General features: G+C 51.1%; 1 protein-coding gene across 1 annotated transcript in view; it reads right to left on the reverse strand.

The window, feature by feature from the left end:
* The window catches only part of VIPR2 (vasoactive intestinal peptide receptor 2), an 88,073-nt gene that overhangs the window by 57,055 nt on the left and 19,949 nt on the right, over window positions 1-11,069 (reverse strand). Inside the window, exon 4 of the mRNA XM_024753179.1 lies at window positions 8,643-8,823. Coding sequence (XP_024608947.1) covers window positions 8,643-8,823 — 181 coding nt within the window. The remainder of the gene's footprint in view (window positions 1-8,642; window positions 8,824-11,069) is intronic.

Below are 11,069 nucleotides of genomic sequence, written 5' to 3' on the forward strand. Positions count from 1 at the left end.
GGGTGCCTTGCACGGGGCCACACAGGAGCAGAGCGACAGCGCTTGCCGGGGGGACACAGGAGGCACGTGCTGTCCTTATCGCCGGGGCCCAGTGGGCACCCAGGAGGCCTGGCCTCACCCTCAGTGTCCCCTCACACAGGCCTCAGTCCTTCCCTTGCAGAGAAGGAAGTAGCTGTAAGTCAGAGACTGCTTGCAAAGCAGTAGTAACCCTCCCCTGGGGTGGATAAGAGGTGCCTTGAAAGTGTCAGTTCTTGAGCTGCGGGAGCCCTACCCAGGGCAGGTCACAGCCCGGGCGATGTTTAAGGTGCAGACATCTGGGGTGCTCTGGGCCCTGATTCAACGTCCTGCACTGCGGGGCCTCCGCCTGCAGCTGAACCCCGGCCGCCTCTGACGGTTCCTGTTGATACACAGAGAACCAGGCGTGTCATGAGGAAGCTGACGGCCAGGAAGTCAAGGAGGACTCACCAAATGAATGTGCTGCCCCAAAGCCCTCGCCATGGCCGGAGGAGAGAAGGGGCTGATGTCACAAAGTGAGTGAACTGGTGGGGATCCTCACCCCAAGGGGAAGCTTCAGTGGAAGGTGCAGACAATTAGATGGACATGAGGCCAATCTCCCTGTAGCCATGGCGGTTCAGAGGAGGTCCCTCACCTTTGAAGCAGGCTTTAGAGAGGAAGACCTTCATCTAAAGCATGCCTCTCTTTCTAAGATGCCAAGTATGGCTTTGTGAAAAGAGCGCTTGACTTAGGGTCCAGGGAGCTGGGCTCTGCCACCAGCTTGGATGAGAGACTGGAAAGTCCACTCCCATTTCCTCACCTTGATGGGCTGACGACCACCTTCCAGCATCAAGATTGGGACCCCCCAACGCCTGCTCTGTGGACATCTCCCGTCCTTGTCCTGAGAGTGGACACTTGGAGCCTTCCCTCCGTCCTGGGCACCGGGAAGGGTCCGTATGTCTGCTCCTGGGTCAACAGACGCCGGACAGGAGGGTCCTTGGCAGACGCCTTGGTGCCAAGAGGCTGAGGAGTACCAAGATGGGCCCCTACCCTGGAATACAAGAGGGTACGCTCATCGTCATGAGGAAGGCCACACCAAGTGCAGAGGCCAAGGAGGCTGGGGGTCTTGGCCAGGTGGCGGCTGGGGTTGGGTGGTGGTGATCAGCTGCAGGTGGGACAGGGCTGCATGGAGTGAATCCACTCCAGGGCCGAGCACAGGACACACATGGAAGCCGAGACCACCGTCCCTGAACACACAGCAAGTTTATATAGTCAATTACCAAAGTACCGACCACCAATTAGATTATGATCAAAAAGCTTCCATTCTTCTTGGTAGTTTCCCCACTCACCTTTTTTCTGCCTTAATCTCCGAGTAAAGATAAAATAAGCCCTTAGCCATTTTTCTGTCACTGTCAGTTTCTCGTTCAGAGTAGACTGACGTTATTCCATGTTCAGATTCTCCGATTTCCCCCCAGAAACCCTTCAGTCCTTTGACTCGAAGCCCCGTTATCCCTGCTCCCCGCCCTGTGCATCGCCATCGGGGGCTTGATTTGGAGTTCCCAGAGGGGATGACGTGTCCTGCCCAATTTCTCATCACCCTTCTAGCCTGGTATCTTCTCAATAAGAACATGCTGGAAAAATCAGTGAACGACAGAGCCAGCCAAGGCTCCAGCAATGACAGTCCACTCCATGATCCAGGGCGACCCCCCAAGAACAGGCCCAGCTACGAGGGCTCAGAGACAACCACTGGAATGGATGCTTGACCCAGAAAACTCTACAAAAACTCGCAAGTGAATGGGTGCCCGGGAAGGGCTGCGACCGGCCCAAGCAACCAAAACATGCACAACTGAAGCCCCGGGAACCTGGGGGGGGCGCGTGGCTGACACGTGTAACTCTGCCCCCATCGTGGCAGCACCAGCCATGCGCCCATGAGCCAGCGCCAGACGGCGGGGGCTGCAGCAGGGACAGCGGCTTCACTGGCCACTTGTGACTGAAGTGCAGTGTGCCGAGGAGCCTCCAGCAGGCTCTTCCACCCCAGAGAGGGACCCTGCGCTTTCACATCACAGGATGTGAGACAGTGGACCACAGGAAACCACTCAACAGGCTGGAACCTGCACTGCAGGCTCCTCTGGAGGGGGAGCCGCAGCCTCAGAACCAGCCCCACCAGCGGGAAAAGTGACGGGACCTTTTCAGGACGCGGCCTGCGTGACACTAAGTGGGGGCATGGAAGGCGGAGAGGTGCTCGCGGGGGAGGCGGCCGCGAGCAGCTGGCTGAGCTGTGTCTTGGGGTCACCAGCACCTTAGAAAGATGCGTGGGAGAAGTAGCTTGGTCCCCAACAGCAGCAATGCCAAGTGGCACGAAGCTCCTTCCTGTGGCCCAGCAGAGCACGGGTTACAGCCTCCTCACCTGTGGCTTCCAGGTGTGCTGAAGCTCTACCTGCTAGTAACTGACTTCTCGCGCATGATTCCTTTCATGGGTTTAAGCATAAAAGTTTAACTCAGAGTAGAATTTTTTTCAGCGAGATTTGTTTCCTATAAAAAGTAAAGTTAAAGCCATTACTTTCAGAAAATCAAACCAATGCGTAATTATTATTTAAATATCCAAGGCTGGTAGCTGATCTTACTGAGTTTAGAAGTTAGAAGAAATTGCATACAAAAAGACCCACCCTAAGGAAAAAAACAGATCAGCCTGTTTGCCTTACCAGCTCAAAGAGCTATTTGGATGAGAACAAGAAGTACTACATCAGAGAGAAAACTGAAAGGGAATGATGGGCCTCACATCACGCTGACCTCAGAAGGGCAGCAGGCGTCCTCTGACCCACATGGATGTAAGGAGGTGAGATGGAGGGAAGTCTGCTCACAAGTCCCACTCGCAGGTCAGCTAAGGACCAGGACCAGACGCTCGTCAGGGAGAGGGGCAACCACCACCTGCCCTTGGGCCAGAGGCAGCGCTGCCTCGGTGCGGGGGCGGGGCGGGGGGGTCAGAGAAGAGTTGCAGACAAGGGTCACTCCCCCACGGGACTTTCTGAAGAGAACACGCTCATGAAGCTGCCTAGTTTCCTCTGTGACAAAGAGATGCAGGAAGGAAAGACGAGATGAAAAGTGGGATGTAATTAATTATGTTCTGTGTGACACAACCATCACAGAAATAAGCAAGTCTCTTAAAATGATGTTATTTAATCATATGAGAAGGACGTTCTCATTTCATGCATAGTGGCTTGAAGCCAACCCTCAATTGCTGGTGAAATATTTTACTGTCATGAAGAAATGCAGTCACTAGAGTATTGCTTGTAAGCTACCTCAAAGTCCAGGAGCCTGGGACAGACTAAGGAAATCTGTTAGAATACTACGTAGCTCTTAAAAGGAAAGTATAAACCAATTCAGAACGGTTGCCAAATACATTGCTAAAGTTAAAAAAAAAAACAAAGAAAAACAAAGTACAGACCAGAGCTGGCTTCCATCTGCACAGTGAAACGGGGAGGGATGCACATACACTGTGCACACGTGAGTTCTAAGCGGGATGGACGCACAGGCTGTGTATTATGGCATTTTTTCTACGTGCATATATCACAATTTTTAATATGAAGTTTTTCATTAATTTGTTCAGCAAAAGCTTATTTGACACCTTTTTAAGTGCCAAGTGCTGTGCAGGATCTTGTGGCTGCAAGGACGGTGGACAACGCCGTAGAGGGACCAACAGCACAGAGTGGGGAGTTATGGCCCAGAGGCCACAGCACGCCCTGGAGAAGAGAAGCAGGACGTCCACGCCTACTGAGAGTCGCCCGCCTGGAGCTGGGGACACTGCATGGGCGTGTCTTGGGAAAAGGCACTGGCAGCTTTGCTCCGGACTCTTTTTGAGGACGTCTGTAGAGCAACAGCCTTGGCAGACAGAGAGTGCGGCCCTCAGGCTGATCTCAATAACCAAGAATGCATCTTTCTCTGGAGTGAAGTTTGGGCAGGACACCAGCAGCCTCCTTGTGACGCTGGGGTCTCCCAAGTTCAGGCTCCTCAGCCAGGACAGAAACGCACCATGGGCCTCTCCACACAGGTCCTGAGGGGCTTGGGGAAAAGGGAAGCCACAGGAGTGGGAACGTGGCGCCCACACTGCCTGCGCTGCCAGGAGCAGGTTGCCTCTGATGATGCTGTCTGACAGGGCCCGTGCCTTCTGAGGGCATCCGGGAAACCGTGGCAGGGTAACTTGTTAGCCTGAAGGGGGCAGTATCCATACCCGCCACAGCTCCTTGACAAGTGGATCAAAGTTAGTCCAGTATTCTTTGTTTGAGAAACGTCAGAGAAAAGTAAGTTCTTTAGTCTAGCACCTCCCGGGGCCCCGGTCTTGAGCTCATGTTCACTGTCATACCCACCTCAGCCACGGCCCAGGACCGTGGGTCCTTCAGGACCTGGCCCAGACTGTGGAGCTGTCAAGAAACATGGGTACCTCCTTGTCCTTCCGAAATATAGGTCACATTCCTCCACCACCACCACCACCGCGGCCCCTCCCCGCCCCGATCTGGGCAAAAATGATGTGAAGTCACAGGAAAGTTCCCATGTGACCCACGCACAGGCAGGAATACCGGGCAGAGCTGGAGAGCTGAGTCACTGCTTAGCACCGCGGTCAGCACCCCCCGTGCGGGGACAGAGCTGCCTTGAGCTATATTCTCAGGCATCCGTGGCCTGACTGCCTCATTGGCAGGATTAAGTTAGTCTTAGCGATGAATCAGTATTAACTCACAAAGCTCTAAATACCTCCTAAGCTTTTCTTTTTTACAAAGTGAATCCCTTAAAGGGGTTTAGAATTAAAATTGGCTTTGTCTAGATTTATGTGTTGGTTTGTTTGAATTTGGATTCAACATGTAATAAAAAGAATTCCTTGTTAGACTTACACAAATTATCTCAGTGGAACTGACAACTCGTTTTCTTGCGTCTTTGGTGCTCTTTCACACCCATGGCTTGGAGCTCCTACAGACCCTCAATGTCTCATCTCACTTTCAATTTCGTGAAGCAGGTGTACATTGCTGGCCCTGGAATCGCCCGCACCCCATCCAGCTGCAAGGCCTTCACTCAGCTCCCAGCTTGCTTCATCTATAGTGTCTTCGTTCTGGTAACTCAGTACTATTTATATCCTTGGTATTCGAGCCATGCAGATTTCAAAGAGCAAAAAGAAAAACGGGAATTTAGAACACGAGTTGCCTTTCTACAGAAAGCCGAGGGCACCAGGCCAGCTCCCGTGGCGCCACCTCCTTCCCGAGGGCGGCTGCCATCCGCGAGCTCTTGCCACGGGTCAAAGGTGAAAGGGCTCAGGGGCAGGTATTTTTGCTGTCGAGCTATTATTAAAATAAGAGCCTTCAATATAAGAAAATGTCCAAGGACTGATACTTGTCATTGCAAAGAGTGAATGACACCTTTCCCTATGGCTCCAAACAGGGGAGATGTTTTATGGCCTTTACCTAAGACGTTCTTTCTGCTCAAGCTGATGCCAAGATCTTCACAGGCTGCCGTCCACTGTCTAGCACGTCTGTGTGGGTCACACACAGCTCACCCTGAGGAACGCTGAACCAGGCAGCAGGGCCCGCGAGGGAGCCCTGTTGAGTGTTTTAAACGTCCCGGCCCATCTTGCACCACGAGGGGCTCCCCAACTGGGGCCCGCCTGGCCCAGCTGCCACGCAGAGAGCTACCTGGCAGCTCAGGCAGCGACCACACAGGAGGTCTGCCTGCTCCTGAGGAACTTTTTAAAAAGTACTCGTTGCAAACTTTAAGAACTGGAACATTTTACCTAGAGTTTGCATTTCTGACGTCCTGTGAAAATAGGAAGCTGGGCAATTCGGCGCTTGCATTTCTCCAGAGCAAGAAGTAGGTGGTGAGGGACATTCCCCACATCCCCGAGGCCAAACGTCACCCTGCCCGGCCACACGCCACGGCTCACACTCGGGCACCGCTGGCCAGGGAACAGGGACAGACCCGAGCCCTTGGAAGGAGCAGAACTAAAAGGACACTGTTTTGAGCTAATTAAGGCCACACTCCATCTACCGGAGCCAACCAGAGATGAAGAGTCCTTTTATTAAAGAAACCTGATCAAGGACCACACACCCTACGGCACAATGGACAGAACTAGCCTCCTTGGACTCGCCCTGTTCCCCCAGGTGCCACGTCTGTCAAGGTGAGTTGTGGACACAAACGTGCAGGTGCTGCACCCGATGCCCGGTCAACCCTGACCCAGCGCAAGGGCGTCTCCTCCAAGGGAAAGTCACGGCCAAACTCCATTCCTTAAAAGTTAAGTGTTCCCTGCCGCCTGCTGTGCCAGTTTTGTCTTGTTAACAAAATGTTCTTGGTGAGTATGGGAAGTGAAGAGTGACAAGAAAGAAACACTAAGATGGTACTTCGGGAGACGGTACTTCCCCCAAAACAGCAGTTATGGGAGGGGCGAGGGGAGGGGAGCAGTCCCCAGGTGAACGTGAGGGACAGGTGGGCTGTGGGCAGAGAATTTATCAACAGTCATCAACTGACTACAATTCAGTCTGCCTTCCATTATGTCAGTGGGAAAGTTCTCCTCCCTTCCTGCTCCGAGAGTGTCTGCATGTGTCCGGAGCCTGTGGCCGAGGGCCCGGCAGCGTGTCTGGTGACAGCCGTAGGAACTGGAGGTACTCAGCCCCGGGAAGAGGAAGCAGAGCTGTGAGCCCGCTCAGTGCCCGCAGATGCCCCACGTGAAGAAGGGGTTCTGTTCATGGCTGCCCCCAATTCATGCCAGTGCGCGGACGCCGCTTATGGGCAGCCTCAGAGCCCAACAACTAGACTGCCCAATAATGGCGTGAGGGGGCAGAGGCCCCTCCCTCGGGAGTCTCCCAACAGAGGCCAAGGGTCACCCACTGCGGATGTGGCAGACAGTGCCCCCCCCATTCAGGAGGCCTCGTGGACAGTGTGCTGTTCTGACTGGACCTGGTCCCTGCCACCGACTAGGTGCTCCCAAGGGTTTCAGCCTGTCTCCTCTCGGCCTTTAGCTCCCCTAAGTCTCTTAAATTTCTCTGAGGGAACAGACCTCAGTGGCCATGACAACCGTCTTGTCCTGAGACCCTGGTTGGCAAGACCTGGCCTCATGGATCCTAGTAGCTGGCTAGTGGTCACACGTGGCTTTGTACAGGGTAGATCCTCAGGCCATGTTTGAGCCACCTTGCTTGCCTTCCTCTGGACAGAGTTCGAGCAGACCTTTTGGAACACATGGCTCTCGGGATCTCGTGTGCACTGCAGAATCACAGCTCTTGAAGGCTGGAAGGAACCCTACGGCCAGAGTCTTCATTTTTCAGCCGAGGGACTGGAGGCTCCAGGGGCACAGGAAGGGGCACACCAGAGCTGCTGGTCACCTATGAATACCTGAAATGTGTGGTCCGAATTGTGATGCACCGTGAGTGCAAAATGCACACTGAGTTTCCAAGACTTAATGTACAAAAAAGTAAAATTTGGGCTTCCCTGGTGGCGTAGTGGTTGAGAGTCCGCCTGCCGAGGCAGGGGACACGGGTTCGTGCCCCGGTCCGGGAGGATCCCACATGCCGCGGAGCAGCTGGGGCCGTGAGCCATGGCCGCTGGGCCTGTGCGTCCGGAGCCTGTGCTCCGCAACGGGAGAGGCCACAACAGTGAGAGGCCCGCGTACCGCCAAAAAAAAAAAAAAAAAAAAAAAAAAAAAAAAAAAAGTAAAATTTCTCATCAATGTTTTATATTGATTACAAGTTAAAATGATCATGATTCGGATATATTTGGATAAATAAAATATATTTTAAAAATTAAAATCACGTTTCTTTTCACTTATTTTAACGTGGCTACTAGAAAGTTCAAGATCACCCGTGAGGCTTGCACCCTGCTTCTACTGGGCAGCACAGGTCTGAACACGCCCATGTCTGTGACTCCCATCTGAGGCCTCCGCAGGACACCAGACTTTGAACACATGGCTGTACTTTGATTTTAATTTTTTTTTCTTGAGGAGAACAAAATGATGACACAGAACAGAGAAAAAGAAAACGGAAGGACAAAAGGTTTTTGCTATTGTTTATGATCTGGATGTTACCCCAGAGCCTTCAAAGTTTACAGATACGAGATGGTGCCCGGGTGAGGGCATGTTGTCCTGGCATTGCTTCTGGGACGTAGAGAAGTAAAGTCTGCAAGCCCACTGTGCTCATAACCGGTCTGTCCTTCAGGAAAGCAAAAGTCTCATTTTCCTGTTTGATTTCTGATAAACTCCCACCATTTTAACGGGATCAAAATCATCTGTGATGTAACTTAAGAATTTTAAATGCAAGAAATCGCATGAATACTCATTCCATGGAAAATGGAGTTGCTTTTGCAAAGTGCAACAACGCCCATTAAATTACTTTAGTAACTGCTGCTATTATCTCAGACCATGGAAACTATCACTGTTAAGGGTGAGGCCTTCTTTTAAAAGGTTTGTGTGAATGATCCCCCCGCCCCAAACACACCCCGCTGCCCGTTACTCACAATGCTATGAGTTTTGCCAGCAGTTCATTAAAAAACAGTGGAAGCAGACTTTTTAAAAACACACAGGTGACCTTAAATACCAGTTTTCCGAGTGAGGTGCAAGCTACTTGCATGTCAGCTCACGCACACCATCCAGGGCGCAGTCACTCGCCAGGGATCTGCCTTACCTTTGAATGTTTCTGTTTGAGCCCTTAGAATCTCTGCACATCTTGTTTCTTCCTCCTGTATTTCCAGATGAAATCGGCATTCCGGATGAATGCTATTCACCTGCTCAAGGTTAAAAGAAACAGAAATAACTGAAAATTCCACTATAATGGGCGAGTCAAGTAAAATTTCTACATAAAAGCCCTCAAAACTTCACAGTTCTAAACTGCTTCCAAACACTCATTTAAAAGCAATCACGTTCATATTTCGGCATGGTTATTTGAAAAAAAGCTTCACTATTTACTTTATAAAGGAATTAGTAAACAAATATAAAACCTGATAGAATTCTTTTTCTGGGCAGGAAAGCAAACTTACTAACGTAATACATTTTATATTGTTAGTACTAATTTGGTGGCAATAGAGCTCTTTAATCCAATAATCTTTCAATATTCGAGTCCTCCACTTCATAGCCCTTGATTTAATCAAAGTAAATACATGCTTACTCCTAAGCCCATTCTCAATGACTGCACACAACCCCAGACGCCAGCGTGCTTCGTCTAAGGCCAGGCTCTGCGTTCCCTGGAAAGCCCTAATAGGATAACTTTATTTTTAGAGGCTGCAGGTCACATTCACAACTGAACTTTAGAATTTGGTGTGAAGGAGCTTTTCAAAAAGATAAGGGGTGAGTAGGGAGAGGCCTGGGTGAGAGTCACAGCACTGCGGTTTCCACTGAGCAAGACGTGGGGGACTTCCCGTCAGGCTCCATCACGGGAACTAAAGATGTGACACAAACGGTGAACAACGTTGTCCATCAATGTGCGCAGAAGATAAAGCCACATACTGTTTCAGTCTTGGAAGATAATATTCTCTGGTCTCTATTTTCACAAAGGTCCAACTTCCTCTTTTTTTTTTTGGCCACCTCCCACTGCCCACAAATACGCTGTAGGCTGGAGCTGTGCCCCCCCCCCCGGGTCTCATGTAAGAACAAACTTTTTACTAAAGAAAACCATACCCTTGCGTATATTATGGCCATCTATGTTTAATTATCCTACTATTGAAATAAGTCAGCAGAATTCTAACCAGGAACAACATTTCCTAACAAAATGAAGAGAAGACACTTAATGCTGAATACTTTTGCCACATTTACCCTCATTTTTAAAGAGACCTGAAGCTTGGGTCCCCCCCCCACCAACACCGGCTCATCACTGGGCAGCCACCACTGTACAAACTCCTGGTTTCAGGCTGTATTTTTCACACCTGAACAAGTCAACAGCTTAAATTTCAGAATTAGGGAAATTATTTTGCCTTAAAAAGAAAAATGGATTTCTGTTAAGGTATTAAAAGACACCATGATATCTGACATTCTTGGAATATGCACAGCAATGACTTATTTGGGGACATCCTAGACGTTAAAGCAGCATTAACCGTAATAATTCCTGGTACTTTTAACTAGCTCTTTCAAAGCAATAAAATTAGTAGGGAGGTTCCTATCCTCACAGCATCCCTCTGAGGGAGGAAAGACTTGGTTTGCCTTCACACTAGACAAGGGAGTTTGGCAACCCTGAGGGGTGGGCTAGGTTCATGCCCTCCTGGAACCCGAAAGATCCTCAGCAATGACAACTTTCTCTAAATAGCTCCATCCTTGGCTCCACAACCTTAAGGGGGATATGAGTCAATACAGACAGTGATCTGGCCGTGATATAAAATGCGAATGTGTACACACGCCAACACTGACTCCAGTCTGTCAGAGAGGGAAGCAAGAAATAGGGTTCACAGTTTTTGTGGTTTTTTTTCAAGGGTCTTCAAATAAAAGGAAGAATTGCTGAGAATTAAATAATCTACAGATACACTCATTTAACAAATTTCTATTCAGCATATCGTTTCTTCCGGTGCTCTTAAATAATGATTAAAAAAATCAACTTTCTGTAGCTACATCGCGTCTCCCTGACACACACTGAAGCAAGACAAAAAGCAGCAACAGTACTAGGAGACGGAAGGGGAAGTAGTTAAAGACAAATCTAACTGCAATTTCCCTCGGAAACGTGAGGCCTAAGGAGGTGACCAAGCCCTACCCACCACCCGACTCGGGCGTCCCCGGACCCGCGAACCGTCCTCGCCGGCCACAGCCTCCGGGAGGACGCGGCCGGACCCGCTCCGCTGGGAAGGGCGTCGAGCAAGAAACTGGATCTTATTCCCAGCGAACCCGGGACGGCGGAGGGGACACAGCAAACGCATCCTCCCAGCCCATCTCCAACCCGGCCGGGCGGGGAGCTCGGTTCTTCGCGCTCGGCGGGGAGGGTCCAGAGCGTCCCCGGCGGCCCTGCTCCCTCCCGCGAGCCCGGCGGGCGGGTGGGGACCCTGAGACCAGCCCCGCTCCCCGCGCCCCCAGCCCAGCCCGCAGCTGGACTCGGGAGCGCAGTGCAGCCGGGCGCGGGGGCGCTCCCTCCGGG

Source organism: Neophocaena asiaeorientalis, unplaced genomic scaffold, assembly GCF_003031525.2.
Source record: "Neophocaena asiaeorientalis asiaeorientalis breed wild unplaced genomic scaffold, Neophocaena_asiaeorientalis_V1.1 scaffold576, whole genome shotgun sequence".
NCBI classification, from domain to species: domain Eukaryota; kingdom Metazoa; phylum Chordata; class Mammalia; order Artiodactyla; family Phocoenidae; genus Neophocaena; species Neophocaena asiaeorientalis.